General features: G+C 42.2%; 1 protein-coding gene across 1 annotated transcript in view; it reads right to left on the reverse strand.

Annotated features, from left to right (window-relative positions):
• The window catches only part of EHBP1 (EH domain binding protein 1), a 226,218-nt gene that overhangs the window by 174,069 nt on the left and 28,978 nt on the right, over positions 1 to 23,171 (reverse strand). Inside the window, exons 3-4 of the mRNA XM_082306310.1 lie at positions 20,319 to 20,376; positions 9,619 to 9,714 (exon numbers count right to left, since the gene is read on the reverse strand). Of these exons, the coding sequence (XP_082162436.1) occupies positions 9,619 to 9,714; positions 20,319 to 20,376 (154 nt within the window). The remainder of the gene's footprint in view (positions 1 to 9,618; positions 9,715 to 20,318; positions 20,377 to 23,171) is intronic.

Below are 23,171 nucleotides of genomic sequence, written 5' to 3' on the forward strand. Positions count from 1 at the left end.
AATAAAAGAGATAAATCTCTCTTTAATTCTTAAGTTCCACCTCCCAAATAAACACAACAAATCTATACCTTGCAGAGAACAGTGGAGGAAGCCACTGCTCCCACCTGGCGTGAGAAGGCATACACCTACAGCAAGCATCACCCCAGCCTTCTCATGCCCCGACTCCATCAGCATGAGCAGAGATCCAAAGTCACAGCTTCAGCACAGTACCTCATTTCACTGGAAATTACCTATGCTTACTTCACAACATTTCTATCGCATCACACGGGAGGATCAGAAAACATTTTCCCCAACAGGAAGATAAGTAACACCGAGGTTCGTATATTTGGCATTTATTTCCAATTTCATGAGCTTTCTATCTGGTGGTATGGTCTGTATTGCTGTTGTCTGAAATTAAGATAACAGTGGAGACATTAAGTCATCCCGTTCATGCCTCTATCAAGGATCCTACTTTAAAAAAAAAAAAAAAAACCAACTTAAAAAAATCATTAATTTATCATCCAACCCTAGTTCTGAACAACCGTAACAAAATAACTTCTACTTGTCTTGCAAAACAGCTTCTCACACTAAGAGAATGTGCCTTTAGGCTTTCTTTGGACATGAAGCCTAATTTTGCTATACCTCAATTTTATCCTATTATTCCTAGTTATAGGAAACCACTCAATTACTCCTTTGCCTCTGACGCTTGCATGCTATAGACACTTGTAGGTAAATGTCACTTCCCCATAATCAGCATTTGCCATCATCATATATGAGACCCCTCAGCACCTGCAGAGTTTTCTTGCTATTATTTGGAGCCTGCTCATGATACTACCCTTCAGCTGGGGCTGCATGGCTAGAAGGCGCGTCCCCTGGGTGGTGGATAGGGGATCCCTCTCTGGAGGGTGCACCGGATAAAATTGAAGAAGGTGCTGCGAACCAACGCAGCCTAAGGGAAGGCCACCCTGACAGAAAAACCACTGGCCCTCCAAGTCATGGGGGTTGGGCAGGAGGCCAACTACCTCCTCCCGGAAAAAAAAATAAAAAGTTGCAGAAACGACGAGCATCAACTCGGAGATGGAGCAAATCAGTAATGAAGAGGAGGAGATGGAACTGGATCGGTCATGTCTTGAGGAAAAAACTAACAGAAGACTGCGCTGTGGCCCTTGGGACTCCAGAGCACGCAGCCGCAGACCGATCGAAGTGGAAGAACGATGTTCGCGCCTTGTGTGCCTCCTGGCACCGAGAGAATTCAGATCAGATCAGATCATGATACTACACCAGGCACTGCAACAATTCCATCTCGCTGCTGTAAATTAACAAAATGGATCAAGATATTTTGCTTCTACTTTGTTTATCTCCATTAGTACCATCCTTCCTTTCTTTCCAGGATGCTACAAGCCTCACATTCAATCTTTTCAACTCACCTGATCTTAGTGTTTGCTTTAACCATCCTAGTTTCACTTAGTTTTGCCTTGAAGTCAGACACACAGTGAGTAGAGGTACTGTATCGCAGTACTACAAATGATTCTTTTAACCAGTTCTCATCAAATACACAAAATAAAAGATTTTGTAACTAACAAGCTTACAGCGTAAACAACCGGTGAAAAGAAATTATTTTTTTCTTTTTCCAGCACACAAAAAAACTTGGAAAGTGTGCTCTTAAACAAACAGCCTCTTTGAATGAACTACAATAACATTTGTAAGAGGATATCATCCTATCTCCTCCAGCACAGTCCCTTCTACAAAATCCAGCAAAGTGGGTTCACTGCTCTGCAGACCCCCTGTAAAACACTGGCTCTCCTTGCAGGAGGAGTCCCGCTGGGCATCGACGTGCTCACGGAGGAAACTCAACACCACGTCATACTGCTGGCGCCATCATTAGCTATATATTTAACAGCTACAACCACAGCTGTCATATGCAATACGCATTTTTAAATGCATTACTCTAACAATGGAATGTAGTTTCAATGAAAAAAACGTTACTAGAAACTTATGTTGAAACTGATGGTTTATTTTGATAGATGACTAAATCTTTTTAGAATTCTTCTAAAAATCAGAATAATTTAATTACTGCGAATGAGTGTAAAAAACACTGTTCCGTTAGCAATAAGGATAGAAGGGCAAGTAGATATATACAAAATTATACTGAGGTATCTCTGTGTTCCAATTAATGTACTTGTAAATATCAGATTATGTAATTACATGTCCATCATATTAATCAGGTCTGTGGAATTCTGCATTATGTAAATGAAGTGCACGATACCTGCCGGTTTGCTGTACTCTATATAAATTCTAAAGATATAATTTTCTGTAATCCAGCTATTAAACACTTATCATTTTCAAGAGTTAACCCGGGGCAATTACCTTTTTGTTTAATTGCTTCCTTTGATACAGCATAAAATGACATAATGAGATTTAATGGGATCATTAATCACTTTATGTTTTAATAAGCTACTCCATAATAAGTGACTAAACTCTTAAATATTTCATCCTGCTCAATTTTTTTCATAACTCCCCCAAAAGCTATTAATGCAAGCTTGCAGGTTTACCTAAAACTGCTTGCAAAGTCAGGGCCCAGTATTTTATCCCATGTAGCAAACAAAACAATCGTCGTTTTGTTCATGCAAGGCAATAATCTATAAAGAAAAACTAAACTCTTCTTCAGTGGCATTAAAACTGATTCACACCTCTGAAGGCTACAGAATCAGGTGCTCTGCTGAGTGTTTCTTACAATCTGATAGCGCAGAATAATACTGTATAATGAAAAGACTTCTTAATATTCAACATTTTAGCATGCACTTGAAAGTGAGTTGTGTACACTTTCGAAAAATAAACACGAGTGTATTACCACCAAACTCCCTACCAACTACCCAGAATAAAAAATAAAAATCAAAAGTTTCAAGGACTTCTCTAATGAACAGCCTTACCAAAAGTTGGGAGAGTATGAAATATGCTAAGATATGGACACTTTGCATATGTGTAAGATATTTCAGATTTAAAGACAAATCTGGATTTATTTTTTTTTTAAAAGCCACATTTCTTGTTAGTCTTAAAATGCCTATAGAAACAGAAAACCCCGAAAAAGCTTATACACATAAGCCTCAGCATTTCCTTGCAACAGATATGCAAGTGGCTTCACTCCTCTCACTAAAATGCTTTTATTAGAAGCCCAGGGAGCAGCACGCATAGTCCTATTTCTCGCTAACTTACAACTTTATTACGTGGTCAGCATTACCAGATACTTGTATGATTATAGTTACAACAGTTTCTATTGCAGCCACCTTTTCACCCTTTGGGCTAACATTTCCATGTGTGGTCTCCATAAAAAGTGATGTTTCTATAAATCTGGCTAATCTTTCATCTTATTTTGAAGAGGGTACATAGTAGCAAAAAACCATAACAACACATACTTCCCTCACTGGCTAACCCATATTCTCAATACATTTCCTACATAAAACTCATGCGAGGAATTTAGCAAACTTTGAGGACTATACAGCTGACTACTCTTTAGGAAAAAAAAAAATGCCATTGCAAAGAACAACAATTTTACGAGTAACAGTTATAGCAGCCTTTGAAATTTTCACTGTATGGAAGCACTCCCTGATAACACAGCACACAAAACCTGACCTCACCTGCAAGCAGATACAAGTAATCACTGAAAATGCACAGCTGGAGACACCTAAAGACAAGAGTTACAGACAGGTCTCATTCCCATCCTCCTTCCTGAAAGCAAATGATAATGAAAATTACCTAAAAATCTCAAGGAACAAACTGTCTCCACTGTTTTTCTCAGCCTGAAACTGCCTCATACCTTGCCATAACACAAAGGGAGCTGGCAAGAGCCATTTTTTAGATAATGCTCATTTTCTTTACCAACATAGCACAGATGCAGAACTATACCCTATCCAACATTCATTATGGTTTTGCCTTGAATTGGGAAGTGAGTATTTGGGCAAATGGATTAAATGGCTTGTTGCTCCTCCTCATTTTATTGTGTAAAAGAGAATCATCATTCTTTATATCAAGAGATGGGCCCCATTTTCCTGTTTCTCTTTGCATATGCATTTGCCTCTCAGTACGACACTCCTTTTCAGTATTTCAACTAAGCTTTAGAGCCTTCTTTTTTTCCCCTACCCTTTTTCTTTTCTTTTTTCTTTTTTTTTCTGGTAAGATGACTTTAGCGTTCAAAAGTAATGCTCAGGTGAGAAGCCAATAGTAGGGAACTGTGCAGAGGACAAGACATCATCTTACAGTTCTCCTGCAGTGAGACTCTCAGATAATCTTTTCCCCAGCTCTCAAGATCAGTAGAGTGCTTTGGTCCACCAGCAAAAACCTAGCCCATCTCGCATTTTCCCAGTAACTGTGTTAACTACTTTTCTAGAGATATGCTGGCCCTCAACAAGCTCAGTCCTACAAATTTTTCTCTGCAATCCCACCCATCAGTTTCTTTCTGTGACCCCATTCTGCCCATCCGCATACCAGCTACCTGAAAACAGACAACTCTTCTGGGCTCGGGCAAGGGAAGAGCAACAAGGACTGTGTCTGTCACATTTTTCTATTCTTTGTTGATCAGTCCATCATCAGCCCATTCCACAAGGAGCTTTGTCAAGGACTAGATCCTTTCTGCAGTGTATAAGGTGGTTCAGAAGACTGAAGAAAGGTAACCCTTCTCCAATAGTTTAGGTTGTTTTCAGAGTTATTTCTGTATCTCTTGTAATAGGAATGAAAGACATCAGCAGACAAAGGACTGCTCCTTCTCCTAATCAGCAGCCAGAGCGGGTGGGGAAGATCTTCAGACTGTTAGTCCCTTCCTCCCTTCCTTCCCCATGCCTCCTCCCTAAGCTTTCCTGGCTTTTGAAGCTTGCCTTTCAATTAGATCACTTCATACCAGCCTCAATCTTCAGTCTTTCTTCTTGGGGAATAACTACTTAAGGACTGTCATATTGAATCAGATCAAATGATGACAGGGTTTGTGATCTTCCTCCACCAGTGACCTATAGCAGATGCTCCGGGTACTCCAGCATCTGTCCTCAGCTTTTGTACTTGGCTGTTTGAAGCTGCAGAAAACTCAAAATTTGACCCAATTCCTGTCGCTTTCAATGCTGCTTACAGAGGTCTGATTAGTCTAGAGAAATTACATACAACTCTGGTCAGCTTTTGTTGAGCTTCCAGAAAGCAGGGAGCTCTGAGAAGACAGAACTGTCCCTGTACATCACCACACTAAGCTCACAACAGCTCACACTTTCCTGTAAAGCCTCTGGGCTAGAAAGGCAACAAGGATTTACTTTTTTTAAAAAAAATATTTTTTACAATTAGTTCCCACACTAACCGTGGATATTTAATTTTTTAGTGTGCAAATGTGCTCACTTCCCTGAGCTTATGATTTTCATATCTGACACACAACATCTTGTCTTGCCTACAGGGCTGTTTTTCCCTCTTATGGAATATTCTCCATAGTGTCCAGTCAGGCCACTGGTCTCTCCTAAACTGAAACAAGTATGTTCTGAACCTGGATTTGTTCCTTGCTTCTGGAAAATGGCTTTATTGGAGGATTTTTTCCCCCCCCCCCATTTCCTTCCCTGAGACAACATACTGACTCTGCTGCAGTGTTCCTGCTAGTGCATGGCCAGTTACTGCACTATAATCAAAGCACATGATTGACTCAGGTTTTCAAGAAAGATGATATGGGATTTAATCTGAGAGATATATGGGGATGGGAATACTTTCAACAACACAAGCCTCCTTTTATCATCCATTTTATTCTTCTTTACTCATAAGTAATTTTTTGTGTGCTTAGAAAGCTATGCCTTTAAAAATGTCTTTTTCAAACTTTGGAATCAAGAGCTTGTCATCTTCCCTGTTGTTGTAATAGTACATTGGTGTGATAAGCCATGCATACTACTGACAAAACAAGTGGTTTCAGTAATCCAATGAAGCAAAGTCCATGCTTACTCCAGACGAACAAACATTTTTGCTTGGGAAGTTCACTTTGCTTTTAAGCTAGAAAATAATGATGTTGCAATTTAAATCCTCATAGTACAATTGATGTTCATTTAGCTTTGCTAAAAGCACTGGGCTTGCTTGGCAGTAAAAATTTCTCATTTAAAATCTCTCTCAGTTGATACATGTGCTTGTACATAAACCCACAGAAAAGTATAAAAGCTTTCATATATGATGGTTAAACCTTGCTAATGCAGGGACTCTAAAAATGAACTTCTGGAGTGCAACCCTGGAAACAATGAAAAATGGGAATTCAGCTAGCTTTTCTGGCATTTGTGGATCTTTCCATGAAAGCACTACAAAGCATGGACTTAAAATGCACAATAGGCTTGTTGTTTCACACTATTTCTTTCTCCCTGTTTTGGTTGAAAAACCCAAGGCATAACCAAACATCAGTGTAGAGCAAGGCAAAGGAGGAAGTTAAACTTTCAGAACAGGTGGAACTTTTTATGTAATTAGCACTTCAACCGGCTGGATGGGCAGGAGCTACAGCTAGTTAAGGGAAGGTGAATCAATATATCTATTTGATGCTTTTCCCCATATGACTCCAGAGCATTATGAAGTCTTACCAGCAGCCCAGAATTAAGTGAAGTGAGACAAAAAGTTTTTATTTATTTGAAATGAAAGTTTTCTAAATGAAGGTTATAGTCTCTTCAATATTTAGCTCTGCTTGCCTAAGAATTACAAATACATTGTTGGAAACAAGCTAACACTCAAAATAGGGATGTGCAGATAATGCAAAATATCTCGTCTGTTGACTGATCACAGGCACTTTGCTAGCCAGCTCTCAAGTGTCCAGGGGTGACTACTGGAGAGGATACTCTTAACATTCTCATCAGCACTTGAAACCTTGACTTATCTCCTAATCCTACCAGCAACACATTTCAACAGCCACTTACAAATGCACAGCCACTACAGTGTGAATCATTTCCCAAAACACATAGCTGTCTATTCTGGAGTCTGCTCTTTCCCCTCCCTGCACTTCTATTTCAAACAGCACCACCACGCTAATTTGTTATCTGTGATTGCTACAAAGCTCTGTCAGAGCAACCTGCTCCCATCAGTGGGCTCTGCCAGTGTGGATGTGGAGACAGCAGCTTCCCTCGGCGTCTTGGGTTGTAATGAAAGAGGACAACCACTGTTTGGTTAAACAACACAGCCACGCTAGGTGTACTTACTGCAAAGTGCCAACCGTTCAGTACTTCACAGGGGAGTGGCTCCTAAAGGGACTTTTTCAGAACTGCAAGATGAGCTGTCTCTTCTTCTAACTTTCATTGTTTTCTCCTCCCTCCTTCCCGAGGAAGGAACAGTATAAATACCTGACTTGTAGGTCAGCTCCCAAAAAGGCTGCTGCAGCGTGCTATTACATACTTCCCTTCCCACTACTCTAGCGCTGACCAGCCAATGCATCAGCTGTGCAAAAAAATAGCTAGTTCTTTTTGACCATCTTTGCCCAGAACGTACCAGCTACAGACATGCCAGCTCTCCGGGTGTTACGACATACCCCACTCTACAGCTGAAGTGCCGCTGTAGCACTGAGCCAACAGAGCCATCAGAGGACTGGACACAGCGGAAACTGCGCTACTACTGTATTCTGCCTGCAATCACGTATCACTCGCAGCTCATTCACCCTGGCGGGCTGCTGCTATCACACAGATACAGCGCTCCTGCTGCATTACCCAACTTGCTCAAAAAGCGCCACTCTGTACCACACCTGCATATCCTTATAGAGAAAAAGGTGGGTTTGGCCACTTACAGGCACTCTTGTTGGAGGAGCCAGAGGATGAATTAGAGCAGATTTACATAAAAGCTGCCTGATAATATGATGCTTTTTGCATAATCTCAATATTTTGATTATAAAAGCCTGTGCTTGCTCCCCCAGAGATCAGTGTGTCCCGTTCCCTGAAGGCACAGCCTCCGGTGTTATTCACGCTCCTCCCAGAACACCACTTGCAATGGGCAGGCTCATTTTTGGGGAGCGGAGGAGGCAGCCCAGTGAACAGATCTGCCTGCAGAGTCACGGTGCTAGGTAAAATTAAGGCTGTAGTAATACCTAACACCGTCTCCAGAGGCCCTTCTCTCTCCTCGCTATCTGGGCCTAGCCCTCACACTCCCTTTCAGCGGCACAACTACAAGTTTGTTGTGCTGTACTACAAAATATAGCCCTGAAGTGGTGCAGGTAGGAATAAAAAGGTAGTGTGGGATGGCAGGAGAAGGCTGGGAAACGCTTTTACTCCAAAGCATCGCAGAGCTGCACCCAAAAGAAACTTAATTTCTCATTCTTCATGTAACATGTTATCACATACACAATCAAGAATTGTGTACATTTCTGTTTCACTTTAAATGTTAAAAATATTAAGTAACATTTACTGCTTTACATAACCATATTCAGATTATACAGACACGCAGTGTAGTCACATAATGGTGCTAAACTTCTTAATACAAGTAGAGACCCTTGAAGCATGCAGAAGCAAACAATTTTTGCTAGTGAACTTTTGAACCTCAGTTGAAGACTATGTGTCTGCTAAGGAGACAAATTTATGATAGTTAGCATCACTGGCAACCTGGGAAGTTTCTGTTTATTGGTGACCCCACGGACAAAAAGAAAAAAAAAAGAAAAAAAAAAAAGAGAAACCCTCTTTTTAGGGTTAATGAACCAAGTAATAAATTCACATTCTGAGGGTAACCAGAAGCCACTTCTAAGCAGTTATTCAGAGAAGTCCCCAGGACAAAGAAATATAAATATTACTAATTAGAAAAGAGTATGTTACTGTTGCCCTAAGCTGTAAAGGGAACAATTACAGATAAGAACAACCAGCGTGTAGCTGGAGACACCAGAGTAAAGAACAAGAAAGAACTAATGGAATGAAAATCCCAGAAATCACCAGCCTCCCGGTCAGCCTCCTATGCTGTCACACATGCAAAGTTGCATTGTTTATCTTTATGCAAAAAGGGCTTTCCCCAATGATATTTGGGAAATAAGTTCTAGCATAACCATCAATTTCTCCTCCTGCTTCGCAGCCACACAAATAAGCTTCTTTTTTGAATAGAACAAATGCAGTTCCTATAAAAAAAAAATTCCCCCGTAAGATCTTATAATTCTCTGTGCTACTCCAATACTCCACATCCACTCCTATGATTGCAATCATGTAAGTACGGTGATGTTTGTGTGGCATACTAAACATTATGAAATTAAGAGCTGGATTCTGTTTCCTAGTCAATAGCATAAGAAATAGGGTCAACTGCACTGCAACTGAACAAGTAAGTCTAGAAATGGCTGTGTTTTGACAACTTCTGGCTTACAGTATTTAAAGAAAACCAACCAGACTATAACCCGTGCCAAGCCATTACACATGTACTACGTGCGCAGTTACACACGTACTAAATTCTATGCCAATGACTAGACATAATCAGCTCAATGGGATATTTCAGTGTGTTAACTAAACTACCAAAGTAAGCTTTGGCAGGGAACAGACCACCCTTCTCTCCGGGATTTAAGCTGGGGACATAAGGTTGTGCAGTTAACAACTTAAACCCAACAAGATTAGGCCTTTGTGATTACAATCCATCATTTCCAAACAGAATTTTTCATATGCTGTTTATGAAATAGGAAAGATTATGCTTTAAAAAACATACCTTAAAGAGCGTCACAGTAATTTCAACATTTTCAGGAACTGGCCATACCACTACCCCACGGTATGGGTTCTTGATTCCAGGCTGCCAGCTATGAGCCTAAAGGAAGAAAAGAAACAGTTGTCTTAAAGCCATTATAATAAGTGCTGACTCAACTCTCATGGGACCCAGCGTGTGTAGGTAGAAGTAACATGTCACTGACTCCAGAAAGGCTGCTTTCTTAAACCTATGACTCTGCTGAACACTATAAAGGACATAATTAAGAATGAGAGTAAAGAAACTCAGACCACTAGCAGGCATTTTTTTCCACTGAACTAAAGCTGTTCCTCACAAGGTCTTAAACTTCGTTTTTTTAAGTACATAGCACAGGTCAGGACACTCAGAGCCTTGCAAAAATTAAGGCTGTAAGGCCAGAGGTTCTGTAGCAAGCCGAGCTTTATTTTGTTTTCATCCAGATGAGGGAATGCTTTTATTTAAAGAATACTTGATGAGTACAGCACATAGTGCAGGCTTAACCATGTTTAGACCTAAATAGAGCAAACAGACATTTCTATTTAAGAAAAAAAAAAAAATTATTTATAGTACAGATTAAATGCTACTGAAGCATTTAAATTCTTAAGAATTAATATGCTAGGGTACCTATACCTAGAAAAGGTAATGATAAAACCACACTAAAATAGACTGCCTACTTGCCTACCTTTGAGTATCAATTTGGATTGATGTATGGTCTGTATTTACATTTTAATAGCTAGTCCTGAAAAACACCATGTGTAAGCATTTCTGTTTCAGAATAAGTATGTTTTTTTCCAAGCTCAACTTACAACATCCATTTTGTGATGCTGTAAGACAAGTGAGGGAGGGATGCTGATGCACAAGTGACTGCTGAGCAGCATAGGGGTCATTAAAGATCTGTGGAAGTTTTATCAGGAAAGAATATATCAACCTATTTACTGTTATCTGAAGCCAATTAACTGGGCTTTTTTTCTTGTTTTAATTCTAGAGCATCACTCATTGCAGTTTTATACTCCTTCCAACACTCAGAACTTCAGATGAAGACTGCCGATTAGAAGAACTTTTTGCTACAGTAAGGTTAGTAAGACTTGTGCCTCAGGTTCTCAGGTACCCTAAGATAATCTGGGCAACTTTAAACATGCCTTTGCTATACCAAGATGGGAAAGACAAAGATGGTGAAACAGTCCCATTCAATCACATAGAGGCAATAATTCTCTGCCGCTCTGTACTGTAAGCAGTGTGCACTCCAGACGCCAGGTTCGTATCTGACAGCCCCATCACACATGCCTGCTGCTTCATGAGCCTTCTTGCATTCAGCTGGGCTTCCACCAGAGCCCACAGTGTCACAGGTACCTGCAGTACAGTCGCTCTTTCTCTAATCCCTCAATCCTCACAAAGCAGAAGCCTGCAGATTAACTACAGGTCACAATAACTGCTAAGGCAGCAGGGGCAAGGAGAAGGACGAAGGGAGAGGCAGAGGAGTTGGGAAGAGATGTGAAGCTGAGGAACGGGGAAGCTGCTGGCAGAATGCAGCCTGCGCAGCCACCAGAGAAGAGAGCTCTACCTGCCTCCGCAGCTACATGCGCACACCATGCTCATTTCCATCCCGTTATTTTTATTTTCTTGCTGAACACTGCCAGCTCTCCTGTGGTTTTATCACAAGTTTTTCCATCTTTGGTGTTCTGCTTAAAACCCCAGCTCCCAAAGATGCCTAATTAGATTAGAAATTTCAGTAAGTTTCTACGCTTTGTGCTTGCAGAGTAAACTTAAATAACATGACTTGGCGCATCTGAAGAAATGAATTTAAAAAAAAAGAGCAACTTGAAAGAACCCAATTTCTACTATTTTAACTCCACGAATTTCAGCCTAATCTCATTATTCTAAAGGAGGCCTGGATGAATTTCTGAATAACTGAGCAAACAACACTTCACAGCTTTACTCCCCAAGCACACTTTGTAAGAAAAAGATGTTTTGTGAGCAGCAAAACACAACACAGTAGTTGTCATCCCTACCACAGGCGCTCGAGCTCTGGTCTCCCTTCCACAGGACCCACAATCCCCCACATCGTTCTCAGCTTGCCCGATAGGGATATTCGGCAGGCACAAGGCAGCGATCCAGAGCCAGGCGCACGCTCACCTGCCAGCCAGCCTGTCCTCGCGTAGCATCTTGTAAGATAAATCAACCTCTCCTCCACAGGGGCACTCCATCCTCTTTCCACGTACCAATTTTCACAAAACTAGTAAGAGCTCATGGCGTGTCTGGAACCTGCACTTTCCTGCTGGTTTTGGCCAATACTGACAATTATGTCAAACTTTTGATGTCCAAGATCTAGGCACTGACAGCCTGCTCAGTTGAGGACCACTTGTTCCATTCATTAAAAAAAAAAAAAAAAAACCCACACAACAACCAACCACCTAGAAAATGAGCATTCACTGGTGCAGGCAAAGCTTTACTTCAAGCCCTTTATCAGCATTGCCTCCCACCAGGAGAGTTAGTGAGACACAATAAACACACACACACAGATACATATGATTTTCTGTCACTGTGACAGGCATGTCACTGAAAGCAACAACCAGGAGAAAAGCCCTAGCTAATGAGCTTTTAAAGCAAAGCTGTTCTGTGATCAGCTGAATGTTATTAAATCCTCCTTTGGCTTTGAAAAATAAACACTGTACCACACAAACAGCATGACAGAAAAAGATAACATCAAAACTACATCTGGGTTGTTGGAAAGGAGAAAAGGAAATGGGAAAGCAAAGGGGGGGAAACACAGAGAAAGGGCTAACAATGACAATAATTTAAAATTAATATGGAGAGTGTCATTCTAACGCAGTATTTCTCATGTCAGGGACCTCTGTGTTGCAGTTTCTTGAAGTTACATCTGGCCTGTATCAAAAAACCTTTTCAACTCCCAAATTATAAGCCTGGACTTTGATGTATGAGCTGGATCAGGCCACCTCTGTGCAGCAGAATTGCCAACACTCCCAGACAGGCGACTGCTGTCAGGGCTCAGCCAAGGTGAGGCGCTGTGTCTGCACAGTTCATTTCCACCCTAATCCTCACTTCTAGCTCAATTTCCCACTGGGTTGCGCCTCGTAGGCCCATTTTTTCCTCATCTCATTCACTAACCATCTCCCCTTGTCTCTGAAGCCAAGGCGAGAGAAGCAGCCAAGCAGAGGTGACCACTGGCAGCGGGTGCCTTGCCCACAGCCCTCCCCTTGCCGGATTCATCTCCTTAATCCGAGGGACGAGAGCCATGGCCTGGAAAGAGAAGCAGAAATGCTCTGTTGCATTTCAAGGAGAAACTCAACTCCTCCCTTTTTCTGCCAGTGGAAAATGAGAGGAGATGATGTAGCGTGAAAGCTCTTTTAAATCAGGAAACAGGAGCTACAGGACAGGTTGCTGAAATACCCTATAAATAGAGTAGGGCCGTGAATGACATTGTCCAACCTACAGCATTGCTCTGGCACAAACCCGATGATTGTTAAGAGGAAGAAAGCTGTTTAAGAAAGGACGTGGAGGTGAGCTGAATGCAGATTCATTTTTGTCATAGTTTTCTGGGACTTCCATCACCGCACCTCAGAACACCACCGAAATGTAACTTTATGGGATCCCTGGAAAAAAGAAGGGTATTATGGTCCCAAATTTACAAGCAGTGAAAGAGCAGCCAGTTTCCACTAATTTTGCATGGTCTGCTTAAATCAGTTAGGACCTTACTTTATAGGGATTAAGCATGAATCAACCTTTCGTTGTGTTTTCCCAAGCAGACTTTTTTCACTTCAAGTGCAATGATGGCTGCTCAACGCTGCTGCAAGTCAGTCCCCATGCCCCAGACACCCACTAAATGGAAAGATACATCAAGTCTCACTTTAATACTCTATCTAGCCTCAGTCAGGAGCTTTGTACATGAGGATGGGACAAAACTGAATTCACTAAGGCAGCATTTAACCACATAACAGTGAGGCAGTATTTCTGTTCATGACCTATACCTTCTTTAACAAACACCCTCCAACTTCTTTACCGATAAAGCAGTTTTGATCACCACTCAGTCCTCATGCTCTCCCTAACCACTGTCTGTTTAAGAAGGTGGCAATGCTGTAGCAAAACAATTTGCAGTTGCCTTATTAAGGACTATATCATATTCCTAAAAGGGTACGTGCAGACCATTAGAATGACTCATCGTAATTTTGACCGCTTTGCATTTGCAAACCAACATGATTTCCTTACTTTACTAATAAACTGAGAAGCCCCAGGAGTGCCATTACCGAACTGCGCTGGTCCCAGTCATCGGCACGTCAGAGTCACAACGTGCCTTTGTAACTCCAGTCAGTGAAGGAGCTGGTAGTGACATGCAGGGCTGGCACTAGGCAATGAAGTAGCCAGAAAAGGCAACAGATTGCCAAGGACAGCAAAACAGGTGACCCAACTGCTGCTTTATTGATGGGATATCCTTACAAAAGGCCAGGCGGGCTGCTGTTGTGGACAACAAGGGATCCTTTTTACTCCCTGTCCCTCTGCTTCACTTGGCTCTGCTCTCACTGTTGAAGTCCTTTCCCTGTTCCCAACCTTGCTCCTTCTCCTCTGTTTAAACAGTTTTCAATAAACCTGCAGCAGAAGTGCTGAAATCACAGACAAGGCACCTTCTTTCAGCTTTGATACAAAAAGGATCTTTGAAGAATAATTCTGTCAGGCTCTCAGAAGCAAGTGCAAATTTGATTCTTCAGAGGTGTATAATTCAACTGTAAGCCTGTATGTGTTCACAGGAATAGCACAAAGTACCTCTTTGACATCATGGCAGCATCTCTTTTCAAATTGAAATGTCTTAGTTCAAAGCCTGGAAATGCGAGAGAATCTCAATGAAATGAAGGTAAACATTTACAACACATTTTTCCCTTGTTCTACACTAGAACAAAGACCTTCCTCCCCCACTCAAAAAAAAAAACAACTCCAAAAGCCCAGGGCCTGAAAACCTGGGAGCAACATGCCAGTGCAACAGGGTACCGAAGAGGAAGAGTTAAGCAAGTCCACTGCTTCAAGCTCCACCTTCTGTAAACTGTGGAGGCTGGTAACCATCTGAATGAGGTTTGAAAAGCTGTGGCAAGCCCCACCTACCTGGTTTTGAAGAAAGACAACATTTGCACCAGCAGATTTGTGACTTCCCCCTCCCCCACCAAAGCTTAAAGTTCATTTTGGTTCTAGGATTGCTCAGTAATTCTGCCAAATATAGCAAAACTGCAAATCGCCATCTTCTGTAAACTCCTGGCACGCATGACAAGGATGCCCAGCTACATGGAGCCATCTTGTCTTGACATGTCTCTTTAAAAGCATCAAAATCAGACTTGCCCAGAGAGAGGGGATCCCAGAATGGAGCTGTAAGTAACTTAAACCTGCATTAAGGTCAGTAACTGCTGGATACATTTATGGTCTGGTATCTATCCATCAGACTGGCATTTCAATGCTCTTTCTAAATGGTTGTTGCTGTTCATTTGCAACACTTTAAAACTTACTATAATTTAACATATCTACAGCTCCTACCCTATGTTTCCCACAGTAGCAACTAAAATGTCCATACTCCTACACATTTTGTCTCCCATGATTTCTTCTAATTGAGGGACCACTCTAGTAGTTTACTTGGAAAGAAAGTAGGAGGGCCAGAAGGCATATCAAAATCATAGAAAACCACAAAAATAAGGGCTTCAAAGGACCTCAAGAACTCGGCTTTTAGCTCAACGGTATTTTAAGATGACACTAGTTAAGCAGGCCAGTTTCAGTATACGTCCAGAACACCATCATACCATCTTCCAAGTTGCACCACATTTTTTGATGACACATCTCTTGTACTTTCCCAGTACAAGAGAGACATGGAGGTACTGGAGAGAGTCCAGCAAAGGGTCATGAAAATGTTTAAGGGACTGGATCGTCTCTCATAGGAGGAAAAGCTGAGAGAGCTGGCACTGTTTGGCCTAGAAAAGAGAAGGCTTGGGGGGGATCTTATAGATGTATATGATTACCTGAAGGGAGTGTGCAAAGAAGACAGAGTCAGGCTTTCCTCAGTGGTGCCCAGTGACAGGGCAAGAGGCAGTCGGCACAAAGTGAAACAGGAGGTTCCCTCTGGACATCAGGAAACACTTTTTCACTGTGAGGGTGACCGAGCACTGGCACAAGTTGCCCTGAGAGCTTGTGGAGTCTCCCACCTTGGAGATATTCAAAAGCCATCTGGACACAGTCCTGAGGAACCACCTTTAGATGGCCCTGCTTAAGTAGAGGGGTTGGACCTGATGACCTTCAGAGATCTCTTCCAACCTCAACCATTCTGTGAGTCTGTGAACTAACATAGCGATATCCCTCACTATCCCTAACTATCTGAAAAGTAATCATAACCTCCAAAGAAGTCTTTACAACATCTTTACAGTAAGGTAAGACCTCATCCCTCTCCTCCTCCTTCTCAAAGAAGATGAAATACATAGAAAATTATTAATGCTTTGTACTCACTGAGCCCAGTGTCCATCAAAAATAAAATAAGAGGAAATATTCATTTGACTTGCTTCCAAGAAAGCAATTAGATGAAACAAATATGTTGAATAAAGTATTTTACTGGCAGGATGACTAAGAGATCAAGAACATTTATTGATCTACAGTCTTGGACCCAAACAGCTCAAATCATATCAACCACCTAAGCTTTAAAATTAACTCTGTCCTCTGCACAGGCCTGAGGGCTGTTCAATCTCTTTCAAAGTACCTTTGTGGGATCTTAGTAAGCACGAGTTAATTAGTTAGCAAAAGACTTTTCTGAGTGTCAGGTAAATCTGCCAGTTTATCGAAGAGTTGCTTCTACTGCCTGGTGACCAGAAGAGAGGACACTCGCAGGAGGACACATCCTGGAACTTTATGGCCCAGCCGAAAAAACTTAAAGCCCAAAAAGCTGAGCTAGTGTCAGAAAATCCTCTTGCCTCAGTGAAATGTTGCTACTGGAGTCTATGGCATCATTCCCATAACACCACAGGCAGAAACCCATCACTTCAGAAAGACCTACTGGACTTTTGTTAGGCCTTCTGTTTCTGAACCTATTCTGAATCTCAAGAAACCAGTCTTCACGGACAAACACCTTGCTTTCCACCACACGATGCTATAAATTCAAGGTAACTTGAGCTAGTTTATCCTTCAATGAAAGGCAAATAGTCTGACTGGCTTTGATGAAGAGTATAAACAAGGAACAGGAGCAGTTATCCTGGAAAAGGTGCCAGACTAAGTTCATAGAATGCTTTGGGATGGAAGGGACCTTTAAAGGTCATCTAGTCCAAACCCCCTGCAATGGGCAGGGACATGTCCAACTAGATCAGGTTGCTCAGAGCCCCATCCAGCTTGGCCTTGAATGTTTCCAAGGATCGGGCATCTACCACCTCTCTGGGCAACCCGTTCCAGTGTTTCACCACCCTCATCGAGAAAAATGTTTTCCTTGTGTTCAGTCTAAATCTACCCTCCTTTAGTTTAAAACCATTACCCCTTGTCCTGTCGCAGCAGGTCTTGCTAAAGAGACTATCCCTGTCTTTCTTGTAGGCCCCCATTAAGTACTGAAAGGCTGCAATAAGATCTCCCTGCAGCCTTCTCTTCTTCAGGCTGAACGACCCCAGCTCTCTCAGCCTTTCCTCATAGCAGAGGTGTTCCAGCCCTCTGATCATTTTTGTGGCCCTCCTCTGGACCCAATCCAACAGGTCCATGTCCTTCCTGTGCTGAGGGCTCCAGAGCTGGACGCAGTGCTCCAGGTGGGGTCTCACCAGAGCAGAGCAGAGGGGCAGAATCACCTCCCTCAACCTGCTGGCCACGCTTCTTTTGATGCAGCCCAGGATACAGTTGGCCTTCTGGGTTGCAAGAGCACACTGCCAGCTCATATCGAGCTTTTCATCCACCAGTACCCCCAAGTCCTTCTCAGCAGGGCTGCTCTCAATCCCTTCATCCCCCAGCCTGTAGTGATACCAGGGGTTGCCCCGACCCAGGTGCAGGACCTTGCCCTTGACCTTGTAGGACCTCATGAGGTTCACACAGGCCCACTTCTCAAGCTTGTCCACGTTCCTCTGGACAGCATCCCGTCCCTCAGGCGTGTCAGCTGCACCGCTCAGCTTGGTGTCGTCTGCAAACTTGCTGAGAGTGCACTCGATCCCACTGGCTATGTCATTGATGAAGATATTAAACACCACTGGCCCCAGTACGGACCCCTGAGGGACACCACTTGTCACTGATCTCCACTGGGACATCAAGCCATTGACCACAGCCCTCTGGATGTGACCAGCCAGCTAGTTAACTATCTGACTGAACAGCCCACCCATCAAATCCATATCCCTCCAATTTAGAGAGAAGGATATTGTGGGGGACCATGTCAAAGGCCTTACAGAAGTCCAGAGAGATGACATCTGTAGCTCTTCCCTCATCCAGTGATGCAGTCACTCCATCACAGAAGGCCACTAGGTTGGTCAGGCAGGACTTGCCTTTGGTAAAGCCATGCTGGCTGTCTTGAATCACCTCCCTGTCCTCCATGTGCTTTAGCATAGCTTCTAGGAGGATCTGTTCCATGACCTTCCCAGGCACAGAGGTGAGGCTGACAGGTTGATAGTTCCCAGGGTCCTCCTTTCTACCCTTTTTAAAAATGGGTGCAATGTTTCCCTTTTTGCAGTCCCCAGGGACTTCACCTGACTGCCATGACTTTTTGAATATCATGGAGAGTCGCTCGGCAACTACATCAGCCAATTCCCTCAGGACTCTGGGATGCATCTCATCGGGACCCATAGACTTATGTACAGCCAGGTTCCTCAGGTGGTCATGAACCTGATCTTCTCTTACAGTGGGAGGACCTCTGCTGTCACAACACAAGTTCACACCCTTGTTTACTCACCAAGTAACACCTTTGGATTTTCATACCCTAAAGCAGAATTTAGGATGCAAACACTAGAGCAGGCATTTGGTTGTGCAGTCACTTTCAGTCAGTAACCAGTCTTTAGGTAAAACAGCTTAGAACAGCTTAGACCTCAAGTTAAAAGACAAAATACAGCAAATATGCATGACAGTCAGAAAAAGAAGTCAGAAAAAGAGGACTACCAGTAAAAAAAAAAAAACCAAAGTCTCTCCTGAGTAGGATAGGAAACTGTATATCACATTTTCTAAACATTTAAGTTCTTCAATATATAATTACTTCAAGATATCTTCTCTGTCATGGGTGCCCTCTCTCCACCATCCCAGAGTTCTTGGAAGTATCATTTTGAGTTACATGCATACACCAAAAAAAGGAGCGTAAACCATCTCTATTTACCTGAAGTGTTAAACAATTATTAAAAGGCCGAGTTCCAAAACTTCCCCTCTGGACAAGACCACTTGCCAAAAGCCTGACTAGGGCAAGAGGCAACAGCTGTGGGGAACGGGCATGAGCAAGAGCAGCTGAGTTATCTTGAAGAGGAGATGCTCCTGGGAAGGGAAGAAACCAGCACGCACTCCTTGCCCCTGCAAACCTGCCCAGTGGTTAGGACACTTCTTTTCCCCAGCTCAGTCGTGTTGCCCTTCTCAAGCTTTTGGAGAGATGGGGGACAGCCCTACACCAGAGGACACAAGGCAAGAAATCCTACAATACAACCAGTGTTCAAAGGCCTTTGCTTCCCTGCTGTACACATGAAATAGGCTCCCCACCTCCCTGGGCAACAACAACTGACTGCTAGGATTGACAAAAGATTTTACTCTTATTAGTCAATAATACAATACCACGCAAGACATTGTCATTTGAGACACTGCAGAGGTTTAGAAATGCTTGCCATTTGTTTCTAAGCTTCATCTTCTATGGAAACAAAGCCACGCACCCAGACTGTCTCGCCTTTCCCTTCGCCCCAGACCCAAAGGAGGCTCCATAGAGGCTAACTGCATCTTACTGTCAGAGCAGTAAAATACAGCAGTCTAGACAAACTGAACAGCATTTAACAAAGAGACAGTAATCTCATAGGGCTTTCAGATTTCTTACTGCAGGAAGAAAAGTAAGGTGAAGCTCACAGAAGAGAGGGCTACTCTGCTTGCAAACATTTACACATCAAAAAACCCAACCGCATGCAAGACAAACTTCATGAATGCCCAAATACTGGACAAACTTCACTTGGAGCTTCCCTTTCCTCAGGCTACCAAGTCATTAGACATAAAATACAAATTTACATGCTTCCTCACAGCGTTTGTGGAAGTAAAATGTTAAAATTTAATTCAAATATACATTACTGGCTGAAAGAGCCTGCGTTTATTCTTTTTGATTTGTAGTATGTTTTAGTTGTGAAATAGCCTCTTATTCAGACTTCATCTCCCTATTGCAGTGATGTCACTCTTTATTACTTTTTTTTATTATTATGTTTAATACACTTCTAGTAGTGAAACAGATTCTCCTTTCTAATTAGGTCTATCAATTAATAACTGAAATTGAACTGATGATGATACAGTTCTGCTAAACAAATAACCAAAGCTGAAATCAGAGTTAAGCATTTCCATAAATTAGCATTGACATCAACAACAGCTTATTCTGAACTTTACGGCTAAACTGAGTTAAAAAGAAAAGAAAAACAATTAAAATATTTCTCATTCATTTGGCTGCTCCCCACACTCAAGAAACCAGTCCCTCAAACAGCTGACCCTCCTTGTGACTGAAGTAAGGACTTATTAAGCAACCAACTAACCTTAGAGGATTTTCTTCGGCTTCTTCTTGTCCAAACCACCACTAGTTTATCTGGCTGCCTGTTGAAGATAAGGAAGAAACAGCTTAATTTACCAGATCAATATGTAAACAGTTTATATTAAAACTCTTGCAATACATAATGACAGCCTTAGCAGATACATTATTTCTTAAAAATAGCTCAGCTAAAAACCACTCTCAGCATCAGTCATTTAACAGGAAAAATAATGCTGCATTTTTAGAAAAAGGCTGTCCGCCAGTCTGCACACTAATGTCATCCTTCTCCTCCTGGTCTCCTTGCCTGTGGGCATCTCCCCAGAGCCAGCAGCGCACCTGAGCAGAAACTCTTCCATAGGGCAGAGAACAGGATCCAGCCTCTATAAAGACCCCTTGAAAACAATCCGGTATGCAAAATAAACATCACTGCAAACTCTAGTTTGAATTTCAAAGCAGGACATATTGAAAAGGTACTGCTAATTAGCAAAGAAAACAGGAAATTTCACTTTTTCACCCCCAAACAATTTTTTTTCCCCCCTATTTGAATACCTCGAACAACAAGAGAATCAAATCCTATATTACTCCTCAAAATCTCCTTGGATGACCACAGCAGATAAATCAGCACTTCCTCAACTTTCACTCAGTACAAGCATGCTGAAATTCAGTACAGCTCTCCAAGCAATTATTTAGTTGGTATTTCTAATGAATGTGGGTGGGAACCTCAATAAAGGACACTTCCAGTAAAAATTACTTTCTCTTTAAATTTCTTAAGATTTATTTCTTGGTTAATAGTTACAGCCCTATTACTTCTACCTTATTAGTTTTACAATTGTCTCCAAGTGATTTTTGATATTGACCTAACTTCCAGGCTTTTTTTTTTTTTTTGTGGCCCATGATACACTTCCCATCGTATGACCACACTTCTGGTCCCACTTCCAGACCCATGACCCCTCTTCCGGAGACTCCTGACCCTCCGTTCCAGCTTTGTTTCCTGGCTGATGACCCAGCTCCCATCAGCAAGCCTGACTGCAAATCCATCTGCAAATGATTTTCAGTGGAGTTCACATCTCCACTTAAAAGTGCTAAAGCTGTGACTCTGCCTGGAAAAAAACTTGCTACTCAGAGTTTTGAGACACTAGTGTAAGAATCCTTGCATTTCTAAAACCAATAGCAAAACCTGTCTCATGTTTAAAAAAAAAAAAAAAAAAAAAGAAAATCGGGGGGGAGGATTTTACTGAGTAAAAGTGAAGCTACAATGCACTCAAAGCATTCTTTAAAAGATGCACCTGAAATAATCCACACAAGTATTCTGAATTTAAAAAAAAAAAAAAAAAAAAGTGTTCACACTGCTATCCTAGTATTTCATCACAGGGAGACTGTATCTCCTTCATAACTAAATTTTCAAATGAAAACCCAACTGGTTTAATAGTCTGAGCGCTCTTTTTAAGCACTGAAGTGCTGGCTACCATATTATATACCTTCCCATGAAGCTGTTCATCATTTCTGCAGGCTGCAGTAAAACTACTACATCACCTATGATTCACATTTAAAACCCACCAGAACTAAAGTTCCCCTGAAAAACAGAGTTAAAGGCAGGTCCTATGAAGGAAATGAGGACACCGGCTTTTATTTGCTATTTTGTATTGTGCCTTACTCCTTTAATATATCCCTTAATTTCCAGGTTGGGATAAATTGAAAGTGAAATAATCTACTGCATTTTAAACTGTGTAAATTCATTCTTATGGCTTGTTTAGGTGACCTAAACCGTAAGTTGGCTCTGCTTGCAACTTCTCCTGCAAAACCTTGCTTGGTAATGAGGTCATCCTGTTGTACTTCGAAAGCTCTTTGCTCACTTGGTCTTGGGTGTGTTGGGTTCTCATCTGTTGGCACACACCTCCGTTCACTTTGATGGGAGCTGTGTTTGTGTCACCAGGAAAAAAAAAAAAAAAGCACCCCCAAGCAATTTCCTTGAAGCAAAGCAATCCAAACCCATGCCTACAATAAACAATTTTTTCTGGAGTTATTTCACTTTGCACTTTAAAGCTGACTTAGTCTCATTTCAGAAACTAGCTCGTGAACCAAATTTAATTTAACCTTGACTCATTCAATTCTGAGCTTGCCTCTGAGCACAAAAAAAATCCAAAATTGGAGGGGGGAGGGGGTTAGGGAAGAAAAAAGAAAAAAAAAAAGGAAAAAGAAGATGCATTTCTGCAGTATCAGTGGCAACACTGAACACAACCCTCCCTTTAAGAGCAGGACTTTGTGTCCCAGGAGTCACAGAAATAGCAGCATCAGTAGGAAAAGGCAGGACAACGCCTGCAGAGGTTAACGGGAAGAGCACAAGTCCATGCTGCCACCAGCTCTCCACTTCTTTTCCCTCTCACCTCCAGGGACACAGTGCTCAGCAGTACGTCCCCTCCCTGTTCCTTCTCGCCAGGGCAGGCAGCCACTATACTTGCGGTGGCCTTGGCCTGCTCAGGTGTACAGGAACACCCGCTATCAGAAACACGTAAGAGACAAAAAGACATTCTTCATGGTATACTTAGCAGATCATGAAAACGTTGAATTCCAACACATGGATTTCAAGAGTAAATTTCCACAAGTTTTCATCAGAAGAGCACTCAGGTCTCCAGAGATCCTGTGAGGGAGGCTAAGAAGGATCCTACCTAGGTCCCCTTCTTTCCTGCAGCTCCAGCTCAGGTAACGGTGATGCCGCTTTGCCCCTCTAGATCTGTTTTGACCTTGTCTTATCTATTTTGGCATCACAACTGATTTTTTTCTTGCAACAGCACTGGATCACCTCCCCAGGGAGGTGACATGCCACGAGTTGGAAAAGCGAAGCAGCACACCTAGCTCCGTG

This window comes from Platalea leucorodia (assembly GCF_965183815.1).
Source record: "Platalea leucorodia genome assembly, chromosome: 3".
NCBI classification, from domain to species: Eukaryota; Metazoa; Chordata; class Aves; order Pelecaniformes; family Threskiornithidae; genus Platalea; species Platalea leucorodia.